The sequence below is a fragment of the Oncorhynchus nerka genome, linkage group LG9b (genome assembly GCF_034236695.1).
Source record: "Oncorhynchus nerka isolate Pitt River linkage group LG9b, Oner_Uvic_2.0, whole genome shotgun sequence".
In the NCBI taxonomy this organism is placed as follows: domain Eukaryota; kingdom Metazoa; phylum Chordata; class Actinopteri; order Salmoniformes; family Salmonidae; genus Oncorhynchus; species Oncorhynchus nerka.
In genome coordinates, this window is record NC_088424.1 from 21,044,658 (window position 1) to 21,069,456 (window position 24,799).

At 46.0% G+C, this 24,799-nt stretch overlaps 1 protein-coding gene across 1 annotated transcript in view; it reads left to right on the plus strand.

Annotated features, from left to right (window-relative positions):
* The window catches only part of LOC115114420 (beta-1,4-galactosyltransferase 2-like), a 144,767-nt gene that overhangs the window by 75,212 nt on the left and 44,756 nt on the right, over positions 1-24,799 (plus strand). The window contains exon 3 of the mRNA XM_029642630.2: positions 11,749-11,984. Coding sequence (XP_029498490.1) covers positions 11,749-11,984 — 236 coding nt within the window. The remainder of the gene's footprint in view (positions 1-11,748; positions 11,985-24,799) is intronic.

A 24,799-nucleotide genomic window follows, 5' to 3' on the forward strand; every position in this document is an offset into this window, starting at 1 on the left:
ATGGTGGTTTTTCGTGTGTTTTATTCTCCGGACTATTTTGGTCCTGTGTTAGGGCTGGGTATTTTATTTGCCCTGTGTGTTGGCGTGACCGTCGTTTGTGCGCCGGAGAATAAACTGACAAATAACTGAAACCTGCTCTCTGCGCCTGATTCCACCCACCTTAGTAATTCGTGACAAGCAATATCCAAAATAGAAAATGTCCAGATTAAAATATTTTATGAATATTATATGATTAGGTGATGCTTACCCAGACAAACTTGTCAAAATTGATGGGTTGTGAAAGAAATGCAATAACCACCCCCCCAGCCACATCTAGCTAAGTGGATGGGTCACTGTTGTCGAGACATGTAAACATGTTCATGAAATACAATAGATGGCCGTAATCAACCCCAGATACACCTGGCTTATTTGATGGGTCATGTAATCTTTTGGCAAAGTGGATTATTTTGATGGACATAGCTAAACAATGAACCATAATCCTAACCCATAGCTACAGTATAAACGGATTGTCATAGCTAGCCACCGTGCATGAAATACTGTGGTATGAATCTGCAGGTAGCTAAAGCTAAGCAACTAGGTTCAATGTTAAGTAGCTAACATTAGGCTATAACTAGCAATGCAAATTGCTTTCTGAGATACAAATAATATTACGACACAGATTATACCCGTAACATTAGCTAGCGAGCCAGCAAGCTAATGTTCGCCAACTAACTAACAGTACACTTTAACTTGCAATGAAACGACTTTCTGACAAAATTATAAACCTATAATATCTGCAAATGTAGCTAGACTCTGGCCCGCGTACATGGATGAACGATTCACGGCTTTAACTAAGTAAGATGTCCTGGGTCTTTTCAATTTTGTTTGTAGCTAGCTACAGCTTGTTTGCCCCGATGTGTCAAGTCACTCCGGTTCACACTGACCGTGTGCAGAAAGTAGTCTATCACAACTTTTTCCCACTGATCTCTGTCGATAGCACCTGTTAAATTCAGGGCAGCAATGTTGTTGAGAGCAGTAGCAACACTTTTGCAATTCTTCATGGCCAACGTTATATCTTTCAAAAAAGCCACAGTAGCAATGATTATCTACACAATACTGAGCAGCTCATGTTATAGACAGAAGTGTGCTACTGTACATGGCGGACGAATCCGAACTCTCGACATGTCGAGCCCATCCATTATCTCAGCCAATCATGGTTAGTGGGAAGGGTCCTGTCTTTTTCCGGTGGCTAATCCAACTAGGCTCATAATTTATCAATTGTATTCATAATTATAGATGTCATGCAAGTTTGTTATTAAGTCACATGAAAGTTCACATGTTCCAGGATGCATTTCTGCCAAAATTCACATTTATGCTTACGTACAGTATTCTCAAGATGGCATATGTAGTTCTACTCTATCTAAGACAAATATGTATTTGTGATGGCCAGATTCACTGCTTGTCAAATCTGCATCATTATTGTCATTGTCCTCAACATCAACATCACCTCTTTACATTTCTGCTTACTGACACATTTTATGCCAATGTACAGTATTCTCAAAATCACATCTGTGGTTCGGGGACTGATGTTTGTCGGATATGAACATAGACATCATTACCATTATCATCATTGTTGTCATCATCGTGACCGTCACCATCATCATCACGATCATCACCACCATCTACATCAATACAGGCTGGAATGTGTTCAGATTCAATGTAAAAGATGGTTTTGTAGACCGAAAATTGTAGACCGAAAATAATGATGTAGTCTTTTGCATTCAGTATTGATTGTGAATGGCGTGCTCTTACACAGTACACTACATGATCAAAGTAAACAGTACAATAATTGTTTGTAGGTATGCAAAACCATGAAAACATTAGCTGTGAAGTTTTTCAATTAGCTTTCTTCCAGGCTGAGTTGTATTCATGTGTTAATGAAAGCATTGTTTCTCCTGAAACGTAGGCCTAGATTCATTTGGAGTTCTATATTTGAATAGGTATATTTCCCATAAGGCAGTGTTTTCATAAGGTGGTTTGTTCTGTAATTTAAGGAATGTTTGTGTGCGTGCATGCGTGCTGTCTCGGAGTGGAAACGAATCACAACGTTGTGTCTGTTCGTATTACTCCAGATAGACATCAATTCAGCATGGAACAACAGCTGCATGAGCAGGTCAGCCATTAATGACTGTTACTGCCCAGTCCGCTATCACTTCCTCTCTTCCTAAAATTACATTACACAGACCATAGAATTACATATGTAATAGGATCTTTATGACTCAGACACTCGGCTGATGCTACTTTCTCTGAGGCCAAGTCACTTTTTCCCTGGTTGTTTTAGGAATGAAAAAGTCTTTCCAATAAACGCTGAAAGAAATGATCAGATATGTAATGATAGTGTTTACCTCAAAAGTGCCTCAATCAATTCCAACGCTAAATAAATAACACACACTGTAATTAACAGATGGACATCATCATTTGCCATGATGCTGACAGTTATTGAATAATTTGGATGAAATTGCCCCTGCTGTTGCAGTATTGGAGTGGTTCAGGCATCGTTTGCTCTGTACTGGATGATGAGGGAGGTGGTGATGGTAGATCCCCAGGTGCAAAGACTCTCCCATGGAAGAGCCAGTCTGTCAGTTTACCCCCTGGTGAGCAGGTGGATATCGCCTCATTTCTCAGACCTGTCTGCCACGCTCTCTCTCTCTCTCTCTCTCTCTCTCTCTCTCTCTCTCTCTCTCTCTCTCTGTCTCTCTCTCTGTCTCTCTCTCTGTCTCTCTCTCTCTCTCTCTCTCTGTCTCTCTCTCTCTCTCTCTGGTCAATGGGATCAGCTGTTCTGTCTCTCATCATTGCTGATTTTCTGGTAGAGTACTTTGTCCTGATATTTTACTGCATCCCACATTGGGCTAAGAATAAGCATAGGCACACACTTTTACTTGAATGGCAATGCCCTTTAGGCCAATACTATGTTGGCAGTGATTGCGGTGCTCTCTGTGCTGTCGGCTACGGTTGGCTATGGGTTTGAGTCATGCTGCTGACGATGACAAAGGCTGTAACCTCACCTCATTCTATCTAGCCCCAGTCTATGGCATAGCAAGGGCTCTTAACACTCTCAAATGTCATCTAACCTCTTAGATAACTGTCTGTCCTGTCCTGACACAGTGTCTGAATTCCAAATGGCACCCTATTCCCTATGGGCCCTGGTCTAAAGTAGTGCACTAAATAGGGAACAGTGTGCCATTTGGGACGCACATAGTGTCCTCTGTTCCGGTTGCCAGGCAGGCACTCAGTGAAATGCTATAAACATCAGATCCAGCATGAGCTGAGCTGCATTCACCTCTGCCTCATCACCTCTTTCAAAGAGCAGCTCAATTAAACAATGTGATATCTATCGAGCTCTCCATAACCCAATACTCCAGGTCCACTGCCATGGGAGTTTGTTCTTAAACACAAGCCGTTGAAGTAGTCAGTCATTTGGGGACTAGATGTGTTTGAAATTCAAACTTTGAATAACTTTAAGCACAGCCTTGCATTAAAAAACACTGTCTAAGTGGTTGGTTGGTTGGTTGTTTGGTTGGTTGGAGGAGGGGATAGAGATTAAAAAAGAGTGCGAGAATAATTTGCCTTGGATTGAGGTGACACAGGGCAGAGCCAGATTATATCATTGGAATGGCACCTTTTTTTTCTGGTCGGGATAAAGAGGGTTCAACTCATATTGTCAGAATCCAATGTATCAACCTCCACTTTCATGAGTATCATTTGGATGGTGGTTGTAATGTAGTCAGTGCAGACAACCATCATCCCAGTAGACCCCTGCCTGTCTAACCCCCAGCTCCACTCCACATGTGGTGCCCCGGTGTGACCATGGGTGGTGTTAGGATGACAGCTACTGTTGGGGGTTAGCTATTGGCCACTGTGCCCTGCTGCCCGCCTGTTATTGGCCCTGCCTGGGCCTGGGGGTCAGGGCAGATTAGAACGTGAAAAGCCTTTCCCAGGGGTACTGCCTGGCATGGCCAGTTCTGCCCGCCACAGGTCACAGTTCAGCTGTCTAATCAGGCGTAGCCAAAACAACAGATTTATCACACACTCCTCTCTGTCCTCCCCCCTCTCTTTCCCGTTCTGTCTATCCTCCGGTTCCCCGTCTGCCAGAGTGCAGCATTGTGTTACACCCTTCCTCCATCTGGTTCTCCTTCCATCCATCCATCCCTCCCTCCTGTCCCTCCTCCCTCTGCCATGCTCTATCTGTCCCACCCTGCACTGTACCTACAGGATGTCCCTGTACACAGCACATATCTACACTAGTGAGAATAGTGTAGCACTATCCCCAAAAGGGCCGTTGTGGGCACTGTTTACCACATTTACATTTACATTTAAGTCATTTAGCAGACGCTCTTATCCAGAGCGACTTACCAGTGTACGATCGACCTGGGGAACGGGTAGTCTGAGCCTAGTGGTCTCAGCTCTGGGCTTGTGAACTGCCTCAGTAGGGAGAATCACTACCCATGCACCCCCTTCTGGTACTGCACAAAAATCTCATTTGCATTTGGAGGTAGATGAAGGGATTGGGTCTCCTGGCCCCGTTTGGGTTTCTACAACACCCTGGGTGCCAAATATGTGGAGGGAGGATTGGATTGTCCTGCTTGTATCTTGATCTGGGTAAAGGATATTTTTAGATACTACTAATCTCCTTGAGAGAGAGAGAGAGAGAGAGAGAGAGAGAGAGAGAGATCAGCTTCCAGCATTCCCTGTCCCTTTCTCTATCCCTGCCCCTCTCCTTCACCCGTCCCAGGCCCTCTCCCCAGTCCCAGCTCCAGCCTCTTTCCTTGTCCCTCTCCCCAGCACCTTTCCCTGTCCTTGTCCCTCTCCCCAGCCCCAGCACCTTTCCCTGTCCCTCTCCCCCACCCCAGCACCTTTCCCTCTCCCCAGTCCCAGCCCCAGCACCTTTCCCTGTCCATGTCCCTCTCCCCCACCCCAGCACCTTTCCCTGTCCTTGTCCCCTTTCCCACCCCCAGCACCTTTCCCTGTCCTTGTTCCTTTTCCTTTTCCCCTCCCCAGCACCTTTCCCTGTCCTTGTCCCTTTTCCCATCCCCAGCACCTTTCCCTGTCCTTGTCCCTTTTTCCATCCCCAGCACCTTGCCCTGTCCTTGTCCCTTTTCCCATCCCCAGCACTTTTCCCTGTCCATGCCCCTTTCCCAACCCCAGCACCTTTCCCTGTCCATGTCCCTTTTCCCATCCCCAGCACCTTGCCCTGTCCTTGTCCCTTTTCCCATCCCCAGCACCTTTCCCTGTCCATGTCCCTTTTCCCATCCCCAGCACCTTTCCCTGTCCATGTCCCTTTTCCCATCACCTTTCCCTGTCCTTGTCCCTTTTCCCAACCCCAGCACCATTCCCTGTCCTTGTCCCTCTCCCCAGCACCTTTCCCCGTCCTTGTCCCTCTCCCCAGCACCTTTCCCTGTCCTTGTCCCTCCTCCCAGCACCTTTCCCCGTCCTTGTCCCTTTTTCTATCCTCAGCACCTTTCCCTGTCCTTGTCCCTCTCCCCAGCACCTTTCCCTGTCCTTGTTCCTTTTCCCATCCCCAGCACCTTTCCCTGTCCTTGTCCCTTTTCCCATCCCCAGTACCTTTCCCTGTCCTTGTCCCTCTCCCCAGCCTCAGCACCTTTCCATGTCCTTGTCCCTCTCCCCAATACCTTTCCCTGTCCTTGTCCCTCTCCCCAGCGCCTTTCCCCGTCCTTGTCACTTTTCCCATCCCCAGCACCTTTCCCTGTCCTTGTCCCTCTCCCCAGCACTTTTCCCTGTCCTTGTCCCTTTTCCCATCCCCAGCACCTTTCCCTGTCCTTTTCCCTCTCCCCAGCACCTTTCCCTGTCCTTTTCCCATCCCCAGCACCTTTCCCTGTCCTTGTCTCTCTCCCCAGCCCCAGTACCTTTCCCTGTCCATGTCCCTCTCCCCAGCCCCAGCACCTTTCCATGTCCTTGTCCCTCTCCCCAGTACCTTTCCCCGTCCTTGTCTCGCTCCCCAGCCACAGCACCTTTCCATGTCCTTATCCCTCTCCCCAGCACCTTTCCCTGTCCTTGTCCCTCTCCCCAGCCCCAGCACCTTTCTCTGTCCTTGTCCTTGTCCCTCTCCCCAGCCCCAGCACCTATCTCTGTCCTTGTCCTTGTCCCTCTCCCCAGCCCCAGCCACAGTACCTTTCTCTGTCCTTGTCCTTGTCCCTCTCCCCAGCCCCAGCCACAGTACCTTTCTCTGTCCTTGTCCTTGTCCCTCTCCCCAGCCCCAGCCACAGTACCTTTCTCTGTCCTTGTCCTTGTCCCTCTCCCCAGCCCCAGCCACAGTACCTTTCTCTGTCCTTGTCCTTGTCCCTCTCCCCAGCCCCAGCCACAGTACCTTTCTCTGTCCTTGTCCTTGTCCCTCTCCCCAGCCCCAGCCACAGTACCTTTCTCTGTCCTTGTCCTTGTCCCTCTCCCCAGCACCTTTCTCTGTCCTTGTCCTTGTCCCTCTCCCCAGCCCCAGCCACGGCACCTTTCCCTGATACAGTAGTAGTGGTAGGAGCCATGCTCTCAGCAGCAGCACAGTAGTGTTCAGGCAGGATTTGTCTCCCTCTGCTCACGCAGCGTGTTGTCTCTCACACTGCATTATTTGTGTGGGTGTTATATAACAGCATGGCTCCTGGCTAACAGACCAACACAACCCCCAGCACGGCACGGCACAGGGAGGGGGAAAGAGCTGTGGGCACAGGGAGAGGGCAGGTACAGTACAATACATTACCTTACAGTGCAGTTAAGTACACTACTTTACTGTCTAGTGCAATATAGTGCAAAACAATACTGTACAAAACATCACAGTACAATACAATACTGAACACTTTCACGCTAGCCTAAATTCTGCTGATACTAATGTAACCAGAGAGCACAACAAAACAAAGTCCTGAGTTGATGTCATGATATCTATTTAACTGGGGTCGAGGCTTTTCCCCAGGTGGCCGGAGAGGATACTATTATCTGCTGCTCCCTCCATCCAGATCTGCTGGGAATCTATCAGCCCACTCTTAGAGCCTTAACAACAAAACAGTCATGGTGGTGCTGGTGCTTATTGCCTGGCTGGCTTTCAGGAGATGGGGTCTGTACTCTGCACCACAGGAGGAGCAGCACACTGGCACCACGCTGTACTCACTCTCAACCCATATCTACAGTATCTGTATAGAGTTATACCAGACTGTACTCACTCTGAACCCATATCTACAGTAACTGTATAGAGTTATACCAGACTGTACTCACTCTGAACCCATATCTACAGTAACTGTAAAGATAGATCCTGTATAGAGCCTGTATAGAGTTATACCAGACTGTACTCACTCTGAACCCATATCTACAGTAACTGTATAGATAGACCCTGTATAGAGCCTGTATAGAGTTATACCAGACTGTACTCACTCTCAACCCATATCTACAGTAACTGTATAGAGTTATACCAGACTGTACTCACTCTGAACCCATATCTACAGTAACTGTATAGAGTTATACCAGACTGTACTCACTCTGAACCCATATCTACAGTAACTGTATAGACAGAGACTTATAGAGCCTGTATAGAGTTATACCAGACTGTACTCACTCTCAACCCATATCTACAGTAACTGTATAGATAGACTCTGTATAGAGTTATACCAGACTGTACTCACTCTGAACCCATATCTACAGTAACTGTATAGACAGAGACTTATAGAACCTGTATCGAGTTATACCAGACTGTACTCACTCTCAACCCATATCTACAGTAACTGTATAGAGTTATACCAGACTGTACTCACTCTCAACCCATATCTACAGTAACTGTATAGATAGACTCTGTATAGAGTTATACCAGACTGTACTCACTCTGAACCTATATATACAGTAACTGTATAGACAGAGACTTATAGAGCCTGTATAGAGTTATACCAGACTACTCACTCTGAACCCATATCTACAGTAACTGTATAGACAGAGACTTATAGAGCCTGTATAGAGTTATACCAGACTGTACTCACTCTGAACCCATATCTACAGTAACTGTATAGACAGAGACTTATAGAACCTGTATAGAGTTATACCAGACTGTACTCACTCCGAACCCATATCTACAGTAACTGTATAGACAGACCCTGTATAGAGTTATACCAGACTGTACTCACTCTCAACCCATATCTACAGTAACTGTATAGAGTTATACCAGACTGTACTCACTCTCAACCCATATCTACAGTAACTGTATAGAGTTATACCAGACTGTACTCACTCTGAACCCATATCTACAGTAACTGTATAGACAGAGACTTATAGAGCCTGTATAGAGTTATACTAGACTGTACTCACTCTGAACCCATATCTACAGTAACTGTATAGAGTTATACCAGACTCTACTCACTCTGAACCCATATCTACAGTAACTGTATAGAGTTATACCAGACTGTACTCACTCTCAACCCATATCTACAGTAACTGTATAGAGTTATACCAGACTGTACTCACTCTGAACCCATATATACAGTAACTGTATAGATAGACTCTGTATAGAGTTATACTAGACTGTACTCACTCTGAACCCATATCTACAGTAACTGTATAGACAGAGACTTACAGAGCCTGTATAAAGGTGTACCAGGCTGCAGGTTACAGTCACTTCAAACCCTATCAATCTACTGTAATGTAACTGTATCAAGCCTGTACAGAGATTTACCAGCATGCAGGTTTCAGTCACATCAATTTACTGTAACTGTAGTCTGGAATAGGGATTTACCAGCCTGAAGGTTACAGTCACTCCAAACCCTTATCTACTGTAGCTATAGAGTCTTCACTTCACTGCATTAGATTTACCCCCAGCAGCACACAGAGGAAAATAAAATGCTTACTAACACTGCCCTGGCAGCTCCTAATACAACACACACACACACAAGCTGAGGAGCGGGAGAGCACTGATTCCTTTCCAGCAGCAGCCAGCGGCCTCTTTGACAGCATGCCTTTTTTCCCACATTAAGCAGCTAATTAAAAGTTGCTGGATCCCAATCTGCCTTTGTAGTGGGATCTCTTCAAAAGGGTCCGCCAGTTGGAGAGATAGAGAATGAATGGGGACACAGTGGGGAGAACAGCAGAGAGTGGTGGTGTGGTGAGTTTATGGAAAGGCCGAGAGGGTTGCTAATTAGGTGGCTGGCCTCTGCATCTTCTAAAAAGTGGACACAAGCCCCCTTTTCTCTCTCTGCCGCTGCTCTGCTCTCTGTCTGAAGAATAGGCCATTACAGGATGGGGTGTACGGAACTGATCTGAGGGGGCACTGTTAGTGGGATCGTCAAGGAGGAGTAATGACATTCAAACATCTAAATGTGTATATTGTCATGGAGACTATAGTACTATGGGTGTAAATGGAGATGGAGAAAGACAGGGAAATGAGCATGGCCAGAGAACATGAGACCTTTCTTCATTAAATGTGTATTATCCTAAGGCCAGGCAGAAAACTCAATTACAGCCAAATATGCTTCCCACAAACTGACCCAGGGGCTGCAGATTTGTTATTTCAATAATACAGGCTAGAGAGGAGGAAACAGCAAAGGACTACTGCCGCAAATAGATGCCACACATTCAACTCCTGTAAACAATCTTGACCTCGTTTCTTTCCAATTACAAAGTCCAATTTGTGCACAGCATGCATCCTCATCAAATGTGGCTATATTGGCTACTGTATAGTGGTTTGTGGCTAACTATAGCCTGCATGCTACCAGCTTTGGGTCAGTGTTGATGCTAGTTTGTGCCCTTACTACTTCCATATTGTTCTGAGACCAAGTGATCTTCCAACGTTTGGACCATGTCCCAGATAGCAGAATCATATACTGTGATTATAATTTACAACTTTTTTCAATCACATAATTAGCAAGTACCATTGCAAATCCCAATGTCCAAGTGCTTCCATTCACTGAAGATGTGGAGGTCTTTTTAAGCTTGTACTGTATTACTGATTTGACCTGTCCCTTGTGCTCTATGTAATGCATGGTAGCGGGGTGTGATGCAACAATAACTCCTCTTTTTGTCAGTTACAGTATTGTTGTGGTTTATACTGTATGCTGGTTATGTATGGTTACAATAGTATCTAACCAAGCATTTACATAGAGGATACCGGTGATGTTACACTAATACTGATGCTGTTGATGATAACAGTGGGGATATCACCATCATCAATAATTCAACAACTAACATGCCAATAAAAACCGACCCGTTGCTCAGTGTTGCAGGATGATGATGTGTTGCTCTCTGTGTTTCCGATTAGTTTTTGTTTATGCCTGTTTTTAATAGTCTCCTAGCTAGCAGCGAGGGAGAGAGTGCGCCATGTGTGTGTGTGCGCACCGTGTGTGTTCCAATTATCATCCCATTAGTGAGGTTCAGGTCCTCTCCTGCTATGTCCACTATACACATTAATGAATCGTTCTCTAACACTAACGAGTAGATGAAGGGAGGGCACCTAGTGGGAATAATGAGGAGGGAGAGGGAGCATACCTGGTATGAGGGCTTGTTGTGGTGTGTGTCTTAAATTGCATCCCATTCCCTATGTAGTGCACTACTTTTGGCCAGAGGCCTATGGAGTAGTGCACTATATAGGGGACAGGATGCCATTTGAGATACACATTGTATGTTTGTCAGTGGATTCGGGCATAACAGGCTACACTCTAGAATGATACAGTTTGGTATCTGACTCACCCTGCGTTGTCGATGACTCAGATAATATGGAGTGTCTGTCTATATGAGCCACATTCCGTTAGTTTTGTTCACGCTCTCAACAAATGCATCATGCTTTTCAGCGCGTAGTACATACAGGTAACTGCCAAAATAAAGGAAACACCAACATAAAGAGTCTTAATAGGGCGTTGGGGCACCACGAGCCAGAACAGCTTCAATGCACCTTGGCATAGATTCTACAAGTGTCTGGAACTCTAATGGAGGGATGCGACACCGTTCTACAAGTGTCTGGAACTCTATTGGAGGGATGCAACACCATTCTACAAGTGTCTGGAACTCTATTGGAGGGATGCGACACCGTTCCTCCACGAGAAATTCCATCATTTGGTGTTTGTTGATGGTGGTGGAAAACTCTTGTCTCAAGCACCCCTCCAGAATCTCCAATACATCATTTTCATGCTCATCAAACCATTCAGTGACCACTCCTGTGCTGTGGATGAGGGCATTGTCATCCTATAGGGGCATAGCCATGGTAACCAAAATAATGGCCTGCCAAGCATTTTGATACATGACCCTAAGCATGATGGGATGTATCTTCCTTAACTCAGGAACCACACCTGTGTTGAAGCACCTGCTTTCAATATACTCTGTATCCCTCATTTACTCAAGTGTTTCTATTATTGGGGCAGTTACCTGTACATCAATTATAAGTGGATTACCTCATGATATGGTGGAGTTGTGGTAGGCAGCACTCCCTTTGGTGGCCAGAGACAAATGAATGGTTTGCTGACTGATCATTAGAATGCTAAGAGTTTAGTGTTTGTTGTTGTGGCTCTAGATGGGCATTGCAGCTCCGTAATTGCTTTCCATGTATTTTCATCTCCAGGGAGAGAATACTTGAAGGTTAAGTCTTAGGTGTTTTTATTTCAAGCTTTCGGTACTACTGCTTTTCAGAGAGCAACCTTCTCATGAATTCTGTAAACATTGCGTTCCCACAGGCATTTACCCGTATTTGCACATTCCAGTTGGCTTTGATGTCGACAATGCATCCCCTCTTTCTTTCTCCAGTGGGCCGCCTCCTCATCGAGTTTGCCTCCCAGATGACGATGGAACGAGTGCAGAAGGAGAACCCCAACGTGACGGAGGGGGGCAAGTACACCCCACCGGACTGCCGCGCCAAACAGAAGGTGGCTATCATTATCCCGTTCAGACACAGAGACAACCACCTCAAGTACTGGCTGCACTACCTGCACCCCATCCTACGACGACAGAAGATCGACTACGGCATCTATATCATAACCCAGGTCAGTGTTTAGGATCAACTGATTTAGGATCCACTTCTTCTACCCTGGACCTATTGTAACTTTAACTATCAAATAGATATTAGCCACACAACAAAGTGGGCCATTGAACCGTAGATATTATGGAATTATAATGCTGTGCCTCACTACCTTTTCCAATACGAGTTGAATGATAATCCAATATACGCTGCTGTTTCATCCTTGTCCGTCCACTGAGTGACACATTCCATTTCCAAAACACTTCAACAGAGGGGCCGGATCATTCAACTTCAAGTGCCCCAGCCCCTCCATGTCCACCCCTGTTCCACCCCTGTTCCCCTGTGTCGTACAATTCCACCATTCCGGGGGAGGATGTTGGGTAATGTGCTCTGATGTCCTCCGTCAGTCCTTCCAGTGGGTGCAGCACCCTAGTTACTCCCTCTGTGGAACAGGCGGTTTGGTTCCGCCTGCTCAGCTCAGCCCAGCGTGTCTCTTGATTTATGTCCCAGGCTCTCATATCTCCGTTATTATCCATGTCAGAGGCCTCATCTTCTCTATCATTAATGCTGCGCTGGTTCTTCTTCTGCACTGGGAACAGAGAAGTAGAAACGAGGAGTATGTGCGTGCATGCAATGCATTTGTTTCCCCTTTCATTTCCATCCGGTCTATTCTCCTGAACATCTACTGTAGCTGTAGCTATTGTACTGTGAAAAGCAAGGCTATTATTTAGGCTATGCAAATGTTTGGATGATGAGCAGAACAGAGTTCTTTTCACAGTCTTGTGTTTGTTGACCTATAATTAAGGGTAACCTGCCTGTTTGGTTTTGGACTAGTTTTAGGTATTGTGGGAATTCTTATCTAGCCTAATAGGTGGCAGATCAAGTGCAGATCACCATTTGAGCTGTCAGATGCTGGAAGCACATCACATTATCCACGCAGCATATGTACATTAAATATAATGTCATCAGTTTCATATAGAGTTCATTTCCATTAGCAACAATGACAAAGTAAAGTCCCTGACTCCCAGAGGATGTCACGCCCTGGTCTAAGTATTTTGTGTTTTTCTTCATGTATTGGGTCAGGCCAGGGTGTGGCATGGAGTTTTTGTATTGTGGTGTGTTTTGTCATGGGGTTTTGGTGTGTATGTATTTGGGATTGTAGCTAGTGGGGTTATCTAGCAAAGTCTATGGCTGTCTGGAGTGGTTCTCAATCAGAGGCAGGTGCTTATCGTTGTCTCTGATTGGGAACCATATTTAGGCAGCCATATTCTTTGAGTTTGTCGTGGGTGATTGTCCTTAGTGTCCTTGTTCCTGTCGCTATGTTAGTTTACACTAGTATAGGCTGTTTCGGTTTTCATTACGTTAAGTTTGTTGTTTTGTAGTGCATTTGTATTGATTCGAGTTTTACGTTTTCATTAAACATGGATCGCAATCTACACGCTGCGTTTTGGTCCGACTCTCCTTCACCACACCTAGAAAAACGTTACAGAATCACCCACCACCAACGGACCAAGCAGCGTGTCAACAGGCAGGAGCAGCCCAAAGAGGAGATACGGAATAAGGATTTCTGGACATGGGAGGAAATCCTCGACGGGAGAGGACCCTGGGCCAAACCAGGGGAGTGTAGCCGCCCAAAGGTGCAGCAGGAGAAGAGGCAACAGGAGCAGCCCAAAAAGGAGCACAGTATGGAATATACTTCTTGGGAGGAGATAGACCGGTGGGCGGTCGACCCAGGGAATGTGCCGGAGCCCGCCTGGGATTCGATGGAACAGTGCGCGGAAGGTTATCGGAGAATGGAGTTGGCGACGCAAACTCGGCGGCGCGGACGGAAGCCTGAGAATCAGCCCCAAAAATTTCTTGGGGGGGTACTCAGGGAGAGTGTGGCAGAGTCAGGAGTCAGACCTGAGCCAACTCTCCCTGTTTATCGTGAGGAGCCAAGGAGGAGACCAGAACCAGAGCCAGTGTTGGAGGTGAGCGAAACATAGACTGTGAAGGAGTTAATGGGGAAATTGGAGGAGAGAGAAATGAGGGAGTTGCTGTGTTGGTGCTTTTTGCATGGAATTCGCCCGACGGAACGTGTTGGGGATTTGATGGCACCTGGGTTAGCGCTCCATACTCGTCCTGAGGTGCGTGTTAGTCGGCTGGTGAAGTTGGTGCCAGCCTCACGCACCAGGCCTCCTGTGCACATCCCTAGCCTTGCACGTCCTGTGCCAGCACTGCTCTCAAGATCTCCAGTACGCCTTCACGGTCTAGCCCATCCTGTGCCACCTCCACACTCCAGCCCTCCGGTAGCAGCTCCCCGCACCAGGCTTCCTGTGCGTGTTCTCGGTTCAGTACCACCAGTGCCAGCACCACGCATCAGGCCTTGAGTGCGCCTCGCCTCTCCTGCGCTGTCGGAGTCTCCCGCCTCTCCAGCGCTGTCGGAGCCTTTCTCCTCTACAGCGCTGCCGGAGCCTCCCGCCTGTTCAGCGCAGCCAGAGCCTTCCTCCTCTACAGCGCTGCCGGAGCCTCCCGCCTGTTTAGCGCAGCCAGAGCCTGTCTCCTCTCCTGCGCTGCCGGAGCCTCCTGCCTGTTCAGCGCAGCCAGAGCTGTCAGTCTGCATGGAGCAGCCAGAGCTGTCAGTCTGCATGGAGCAACCAGAGCTGCCAGTCTGCATGGAGCAGCCAGAGCTGCCAGTCTGCATGGAGCAGCCAGAGCTGTCAGTCTGCATGTAGCAGCCAGATATGTCAGTCTGCATGGAGCAGCCAGAGCTGCCAGTCTGCATGGAGCAGCCAGAGCTGCCAGTCTGCATGAAGCAGCTAGAGCTGTCAGTCTACATGGAGCAGCCAGAGCAGCCAGTCTGCAAGGAGCTGTTAGTCTGCAAGGAGCTGCCAGTCTGCAAGGAGCTGCCAGTCTGCACGGAGCCGCCAGAGCTGCTAGTCTGTAAGAAGCCGCCAGAGCTGTCAGCCTACATGGAGCAGCCAGAGCCGCCAGTCAGCATCAGCATGGAGCAGCCAGAGCTGTCCTGCATGTAGCAGCCAGAGATGTCAGTCTGCATGGAGCAGCCAGAGCTGTCAGTCTGCACATGGAGCAGCCAGAGCTGTCAGCAGCAGCCAGATGTCATGTGGAGCAGTCTCTGCATGGAGCAGCCAGAGCTGCCAGTCTGCATGGAGCAGCCAGAGCTGCCAGTCTGCATGAAGCAGCTAGAGCTGTCAGTCTACATGGAGCAGCCAGAGCAGCCAGTCTGCATGGAGCTGCCAGTCTGCAAGGAGCTGTCAGTCTGCAAGGAGCCGCCAGTCTGCCCAGTGCTCCCAGTCTGCCCAGCGCCGCCAGTCTGCCCAGCGCCGCCAGTCTGCCCAGCGTCGCCAGTCTGTCAGGATCAGTTAGATCCACCAGTCAGCCAGGATCCACCAGTCTGCCAGGATCCGCCAGAAGTGCCTGTCAGCCAGGATCCGCCAGAAGTGCCAGTCAGCCAGGATCCGCCAGTCAGCCAGGATCCGCCAGTCAGCCAGGATCTGCCGGAACCACCAGCCAGCCAGGATCTGCCAGTCATCAACCTGCCTGAGCCACCAGCCAGCCAGGATCTGGTAGATCCATCAACCTGCCTGAGCTTCCTCTCACTCCCGAGCTTCTTCTCACTCCCGAGCTTCTTCTCACTCCCGAGCTGCCTCAGTCCCGAGCTGTCCTTCAGTCCCGATCTGCTCCTCAGTCCAGTGGGGTTCTGGGTGAGGACTACTAGGCCATGGTCGGCGGCGAGGGTGGTCTATCCAGGGACGCGAGGAGAGGGGACTAAGACATTGACTGAGTGGGTTCCACGTCCCGTGCCGGAGCCGCCACCATGGACAGACGCCCACCCGGACCCTCCCTATTGTTTTGAGGTGCGTTCGGGAGTCCGCACCTTAGGGGGGGGGGTTCTGTCACGCCCTGGTCTAAGTATTTTGTGTTTTTCTTCATGTATTGGGTCAGGCCAGGGTGTGGCATGGAGTTTTTGTATTGTGGTGTGTTTTGTCTTGGGGTTTTGGTGTGTATGTATTTGGGATTGTAGCTAGTGGGGTTATCTAGCAAAGTCTATGGCTGTCTGGAGTGGTTCTCAATCAGAGGCAGGTGCTTATCGTTGTCTCTGATTGGGAACCATATTTAGGCAGCCATATTCTTTGAGTTTGTCGTGGGTGATTGTCCTTAGTGTCCTTGTTCCTGTCTCTATGTTAGTTTACACTAGTATAGGCTGTTTCGGTTTTCATTACGTTAAGTTTGTTGTTTTGTAGTGCATTTGTATTGATTCGAGTTTTACGTTTTCATTAAACATGGATCGCAATCTACACGCTGCGTTTTGGTCCGACTCTCCTTCACCACACCTAGAAAACCGTTACAGAGGATTGACTCACCAAGACACCAACCAGCAGCTGCAGGGAAAAGCTTTGATTATTTTTTACATTTTCTGTTGATTACATTTTTGTAGACTCATTTATTGGTACACTCTTAAATAAAACGTGCTATCTAGAAGGTTCTTCGGCTGTCCCCATAGGGGAACCATTTGAAGAACCATTTTTGGTTGCAGGTAAAACACTTTTGGGTTCCTTTCTACAGAGGTTTCTACATGGAACCCAAAAGGGTTCGGTCTGGAACCAAAAAGGGTTCCACTATGGGGACAGCCGAAGAACCATTTTGTAGTTGCATCTCTGGTTTGTGACTTTATGTGTTATTGAAATAAAGCCTAAAATGACCTGTCCCTCCAAATGAGTGTTTTGTGATATATCTGACTCTTGTTTTTGTGCAACACAATTACCAATGTGACTAAGCTCAGTATTGAGCCTGAGAGAGCTAGGAAATGGTGTCTGTGTACCATGTACTAAAATACTTAGAACCACTAGGCTAAGAAGTAATCACATTTTCCTTTCGATTATTTCATGAACCTATATCATGTTATTCCTTTGGAGCGCATGCAGAAGAGATTTTGAATGGGAGTAACGAGTGTGTTGATATAATAGTAATATTATCAGAATTCTGCTTTCAATCGACATAGGTATAACACTGAATCATACAGTAATATCACAACATTCAAAATATCAGAATTGGTTAAATAAAGTTATGCATGTCAACATATAAGGAATTAAGAGTAGGCAAAGTTATGGTGTCAGGCGAAAGAATAGTTCTCAAATGTTTTACCATTGTAACATTTGATGTACAGTCACATTCACCTTGGTCGTCTGAAGCATGCTGTAGAGTTCACAGCTGGCGACGCCTCGTCGTGATTGGTTATTATATTTGTTGCAACTCAAATCTCTTTAAAAGAGTCTTCTAATAACCCAATCAAAGCCTATAGCCGACATAACAAACAAGATGTTTACAATCAATATTGTTTTGATAATAAAATTGTTTAAGTGAAACTCAAATCAACAGTTCCCAGAATCATATATAGGCTGCAAAAATCCTACATTTGATTTAATTTGCAAAAATGTTCCGTTCATCACTTGAACGAAAGCCTCAATTAGCCAACCAATAAAGCTAAAACAACGTAGGGCTGTAAAGGCAGAAGTATCTTGTTTTTCGAACATCAAGTTGAATTGAGCCATTGTATTTACCCATGTTCTCTCTCAACTCGGAGCACACGCCAGCTGATTTTCTTGCCCAATGCTGGACTCTACAGCGCAAGAGGAGAGAGACTCAGACAAACATTCACACCTCCATTCATTTACAAAAGGATAGTCTAATAGCAGTTCACATTTCACTAACAAGGTGTGCGAATGCTGTAAATACTGACGACAACTGATGGTAAAAGCGTGTTGTTTCAAAATAAGAAAATGATACAGTATGGTACGTTCACCTGACACAATACTCAAATTTGAAATGTCTAACTGAATATCACAGACCTGATTTGCCCTAAAAAAAATGCATCAACCCCCTACAAATATGTCAAGTTATTATAATCCGCATAATAATCAAAACAACCTTATAATAAGTCATGATTTATATACTGTATAGCCAATAGAAAGAAGCATATATACACTATTTTTTCATCAACATCTTTGTGTTTTTGTTTATAAAATAATGATAAAAAGACTAGGTGAAGTAGATGTGCTCAAAATGCCTCTAGTGCTACAAATGAGCATGAACGTCAAGCACCGCGACTCGCTGATGCGTCAAACAGCACACCGCACACTATATGTAGTATGACGCAACTTTTAAACGAGGAACCACTATACACATCATGGCAGTTTTATTTCCTAGGTTAACTCTTAACATATGGCTCAGTCAGATAGTGAGTGCTGCTCTAGAATTGTTACTATAATAGGGGCTTCACACCATGGCTGCACTGGGATCTACTCCCTCCCACAACAACGCAACCAGAGGAGGAGGGAGAGAAGCCTTGACAATCACAAGGCAACCAGAGACCAAGGATACAAGGGATTTTGACTCACTAATCGCATCCACACCGTTCTGCTGCTGCCATTTCTTATCCTCCTCTCTCGTAGGAGGACACTTTATCCATCACGCGCACCAGAGTGTTAAATGATTGTAAGTCGGAGCCTTTTACTCAGAGCGGTGGGGAGGAAGTAGAGCAGTAGGGAGGAAAATGGGATCATTTCCCAGTTTATCATGCTTGCAGATCATTTCTGCCATGTCCTATGAGTCAAAACAGTTGTTTGAGGGAAATTCACCAGAGACAGAGAGATATCTTCTCCAGCTGCCACACCCCGGGCCAGCAGCCTTAGTGCTGATTCAGTACCAGCTCTGTCACTCAGCAGAAGAGAGGGTCTACTCTGCTCTGCTCCTAATCTGATTCTGAACATGTGAACTCTTCCAGGAGATGCACAGACACAGGTGGTGCAGCGAAGAGCTTCAACCCCGTTACTGTGCAGTGAGCTTAGGCATCACATCATGGCATCACACATCACATGACATGGCATCACACATCACATGACCAGTGGGAAAACAAATGGAGGAAAGCCAGGCAGACAGATACATAACCCTCCCTGTTCACCCAGTGGACTCCTACCTGATCTCAGATAGAGACTCAGCAGTGTATTCATAACTTACCAAGGACACTAAGCACAGCCAGCCATTGGACAGCCATAGCCACTGTTATAACAGTATGTTCTGCGTGGGCGGCTGAACGTGGTGTCCGTGGTTCTGGTGGGGTCTGAGTCTAGCTACTGCAGAGCTGTAACACCTGCCAGGAACCAACGCCAACGTTTTGCCTGTCGCCCCCATGATGCTCATCATGTTCACTGGAAGGAGGCCCAGATTGAGGGACTAAAAAAGGAACACTTAATATTGCTGGCGGTGCTGTTAACATGCTGTTGACAAGAGGAAAGGAAGATGCTATCTACAGTCACTGGAGAATATATGTTAGGTTAGATTCCATGTTCAACTAGATGATTAGAAACAATACCATATGATGTAACGTAATGACATCATAATTAGTGTTTAATCATAGTCTTTAAGTATCACCGACGTGCGCGACAGAACAGAGTGTGAAAGCTGATCTACAAAGCAGCGGTGTAGTGATTGATTCTGTCTCATCTGATGCCTCCGTGATCAGCACTAGCTGGCTGGCTGGGACGTGTGTGTTAGAGAGGGCGTGTTGGTCACACAGACTAAAGCCTGCAGTCACAGAGGATGCTGCTTGTCCTAGTGGTGACATGGAGATTGCTTGGAGCCTTGGATTCATTTCAATACTTGTATCAGAAGACATGCATAGTCACTTGAATGATATCATTTAAATCCCCGTTTCCACAAACACAGTATGGTGCCCATGCTAGAGCAATCAACGTATGCTTTAACTACCTGCATGATTTGGAAATTATTCATAGTAATTACAATTTACAAGTACTGCAATTTGCTGAGGGCTTTATGTTTGCTGCCCTCTATGTTATAAACTGAGGCTATAGGCTGAACTCCTCGTGATTATCAACACATGACATGGTTATCTCTCCCCCCTGAGATGGTGAGGTCATCAGAGGCAGATTACTTCATATCAGTATCCTAATGGAATGGACCTTGACACTTTTAGCATTTCAAAAGAATGGAACCTTATAGACGGGTAGGTTGTTTAGCAACAAAATCCATGTTCGCGCAACTATGTGGCAAAACAGACAGGTTTGGCTTAGTGTTGACAACATATAAATTATATTTGGTCTTCATTGTTTATTGAAAACATAAATAGATTTGCACAATGAGCAAATACATCATTACAGTTGTTGGTTAGATAGCTAGTGAATTTGTGAACCTGGCATCAGTCAAAACATCTCTAAACAAGTCATGGTATCAAGAACAATATGAAACTAACTGAAACAAGCCAACTACGATTCCTCACACGGCAGCTTCTGGTCATTTTCACTAGCTATCTGGCCACACAGAATCACCACAACACACTGACTGCTGACCCATTGAAGCGTGCACATCATTTTTGTGGCATTGTCAGCTAACTCATCTATTACAAAAAGTGTCAGTTATTTTGTCTCTAGTCTCTATCTATTGTTCCTGTTCCCAAGAAAGCTAAGGTTACTGAGCTAAACGACTATCACCCTGTAGCACTCACTTCCATCATCATGAAGTGCTTTGAGAGACTAGTCAAGGATCATATCACCTCCACCCTACCTGACACCCTAGACCCACTTCAATTTGCTTACCGCCCCAATAGGTCCACAGACGCAATCGCAATCACACTGCACACTGCCCTAACCCATCTGGACAAGAGGAATACCTATGTGAGAATGATGTTCATCGACTACAGCTCAGCATTTAACACCATAGTACCCTCCAAACTCGTCATTAAGATGGAGACCCTGGGTCTCGACCCCGCCATGTGCAACTGGGTCCTGGACTTTCTGACGGGCCACCCCCAGGTGGTGAGGCAACGTCTACACCCCGCTGATCCTCAACACTGGGGCCCCACAAGGGTGCGTTCTCAGCCCTCTCCTGTATTCCCTGTTCACCCATGACTGCGTGGCCATGCACGCCTCCAACTCAATCATCAACTTTGTAGACGACACTACAGTGGTAGGCTTGATTACCAACAACGACAAGACGGCCTACAGGGAGGAGGTGAGGGCTCTCGGAGTGTGGTGTCAGGAAAATAACCTCACACTCAACGTCAACAAAGCAAAGGAGATGATCGTGGACTTCAGGAAACAGCAGAGGGAGCACCCCCTTATCCATCGACGGGACAGTAGTGGAGAAGGTGGAAAGTTTTAAGTTCCTCTGCGTACACATCACGGACTAACTGAAATGGTCCACCCACACAGACAGCGTGGTGAAGAAGGGGCAACGCCAGGAGGCTGAAGAAATTTGGCTTGTCACCAAAATCACAAACTTTTACAGATGCACAATCGAGAGCATTCTGTCGGGCTGTATCATCGCCTGGTACGGCAACTGCTCTGCCCACAACCATAAGGCTCTCCAGAGGGTAGTGAGGTCTGCACAACGCATCACCAGGGGCAAACTACCTGCCCTCCATGACACCTACACCACCCGATGTCAAAGGAAGGCCAAAAAGATCATCAAGGACAACAACCACCCGAGCCACTGCCTGTTCACCCCACTATCTCTAGCCACTTCAATAATTAAAAATTGGATGTAATAAATGTATCACTAGTCACTTTAAACAATGCCACTTTATATAATGTTTACATACCCTACATTACTCATCTCATATGTATGTATATACTGTACTCTATACCATCTACTGGATCTTGCCTATGCCGTTCGGCCATCGCTCATCCATATATTTATATGTACATATTCCTATTCATTCCTTTAGACTTGTAGTATAAGGTAGCTTATGTGAAATTGTTAGATTACTTTTTAGATATTACTGCATGGTCAGAACTAGAAGCACAAGCATTTCACTACACTCGCATTAAAATCTGCTAATGTGTATGTGACCAATAAAATGTTGATTTGACGAGCCTCTAGATATCTTTCCTTGACCCAAGTAGTACAGAAATTCAAGCCCCCCCCCCCATAAGAGGTAATCATTATCTTCAGGCAGACTTAAGAAATCTGATAAACTGCTCAGACTAAAGGAAGGCTTATCCCTCTCTTTATTGGTGTATTTTCCTCCTCAGGTCTAATAACCCACACTGGTTGAAAAAGCAGAAAAGGATGTTTGTGCAATTGACCGAGGAATAGGATATTGATCCTATGAGCAACTCTTTCGGGCCCTCTGTCTGTGTGTTCCTGTGTGTTCTAAGAACCACTCATACTGTTTTGCATAGCGGAGAGCAGACAGTGTAAAGCTACTTGCGTTACAGTCTCCGACCCAGCGAAACAAGCAGCCAGTCTGACTCTGAACTGGGCTGTTCATAACTGGAGTGCAGAGTATTACACAGAAGTCTCTGTTCAGAGTAGAGAGGAAGGAGAGGGAAAGAGGTGAATCATTCTCAAAGATGACAGGGAACGAACATTTGGAATGATTGGTGGGCTTGGAGTAGGAGCAAGCACAATATTACTACACTGAAGACCGAGGATGTCTATCAGTCTTTTAGTATAGAAGAAGAGAAAAGGCCAATGACTTGATGATGATGTACGTTGGTACTTATTTGCTTGGAAAAAAGTCCCAAAGAGGGCTGATGTACACTATTGCCATATGCTGCATTAATAAAGAGGCAATTGAGGTTTTATTTTATTGGCTGAGCACTTAGGTCCCAAACTCTCTGATTCGGTGCGGTTGGGTTAAATGCGGAAGACACATTTCAGTTGTATTCATTCAGTTGTGCAACTGACTAGGTGTCCCCCTTTCCTTTCCCTTTCTCTTAGGTGTCCATTATGAGTTATTTACCACTTCTTCCCATTAAAGGCAGAACGCAGAGAGAAAGAAAAACAGTCCTCGAGGTTTAGTCGACAGCCATAAAATAAATGGACTTAGAGCTCAATGAACATGGTAGATGATCATAACGTGGTAGTCTCAAGACAACACTTTTCTTCTGTGACCGGGAATCTTAAGGATGACTACATGTGGATACCATTAGATGTGGTAGTCAAGTGATAAATAAAGTCAAATATAAACTGTGTTCAAGGGATCATGATTTAGCCTATAACACGACTCAGGATAAGACCCAGATGCAGACACAGGAGGCAGACAGTTAGAATCGCAGATGTTTATTACAAAACAGGGGGCAGGAAAACGGCAGGTCCAGGACAGGCAGAGGTCGGTAATCCAAGACAGCGTCAACAAGGGACAGAACGGCAGGCAGGCTCAGGGTCAGGGCAGGCAGAGGTCAGAACCGGGAGGACTAGAAAACAGAAACTTTGAAAAAATGGCAAATGGGAGAACACGCTGGTAAGACAAGACGAGACAAACTGGCAACAGACCAACGGAAAACGCAGGTATAAGGACACAGGGGATAATGGGGGGAAATGTGAGACACCTGGTGGGCAGAGACAAGCACAAGACAGGTGAAACAGATCAGGGTGTGACAGCCTAAGTATTAGAGTTTTCCATTTAGCTAACTACATAAATTACTTAACGAATCCTGTCGCTTCGCACTATGGATTTCAGGTTCTCTCTTTCTCTCTTTTGGGTTGAAATGTCATGATATTTATACAGTGCCTCCTTTGTTATATACAATCTCACCCTTCTCTCTGTGTCTGACAGCCTCGCTATTCAAGAGACAAGGGAAATCCTGCCCAATTCCCATGACATTGACAAATCACCGTAAAACCTGGTGAAAATGTAATTCATATTCCAAGGTGATTCATTCTTCCTGCCTCCAATTTCTAATATGAATATTATTTGGGTTGCCTGTTGTTCTCTGCCAAGCCAGCAATCCTTATCAGAGGCAGGATAGGAGCCACTCGGAGTGACAGCAAACCATAGCATGCTGATGGTGCTGGGGCTTTGTGTAAGCCGGGGGTAAACTTAATTGATTCTGTAATAAACCTTCCAACAATTCTCTCACTCTTTCAACGACGAGGCCTTGAATCAATCCCTCCTCAATTGTTAATGTATTAAGCCCGTCATCAATAAAACATAATGGAAGGAAACATATTATATTACGTCCCTGTAATGCCAATGGTTGTGGAGTGTAATTCCAAGGATAGGCAAGATTAAACATTGCATACTGGCTGGTACTCCTGCTGTCTTTGTATTGTTGGAAGGGGACTCGTCCTCTCTCTCTCTTTCTCTTTCTCTCTCGTATTTCCCTCCCACCTCTATCTGAGAATGTCTAAAATAATCCTTAGCACAGCGTGCTTTGCTGGGAGGACGTCTCTCTCACTCTCTGGTGTGGTGCGGGATTTGTATTTCTGCACCACTGCTAAAGCTTGAGGACTCTAGAATCGCAGCGACAGTGAGATGAAATAATGACCTGCCAACAGCAGAAAGACCATATAATATGTTAAACACTCCATGGAAGGAACTAGGCCAAATGTTATGTCAGAACTATGTCCTGTATACAGTGCATTATCAGCGCCCTTAAATGAATAACATCCAAACAACCTCAATTCAAATCAACACGTGTAGTGTTGAACAAACACTCCTTGTTATAATATACAGAATGTACAGTATAGCGGTGGAGTTAGACAATTAAATTCATGGTAGAAGTGGTAAAGAAAACTCCACATCTAATCTGTGAGAAAAAGCTCTCCTGTCAATAAAGCTTTTCAGTTCTCAGCTGAAATGATTCATATTATTGATTGGTGTAGTATCAGATATTGTTATTCTCAAGGACTCCCGAGCCTGACGTTTCTGTTTTCAGGGCTGAAGCTCTATGTGGCTCTCATGAAAAATTAAATAGACCACCGGGAAGTGCATCTTGTCAAGATGTTCGACACGTCCTTCAATCTCAATGCCTTTCAGCTTTCTTCCCTCACACCCCCTCTCTGGTGACCTCTCTGGTCTCTTAATACTAAATTACA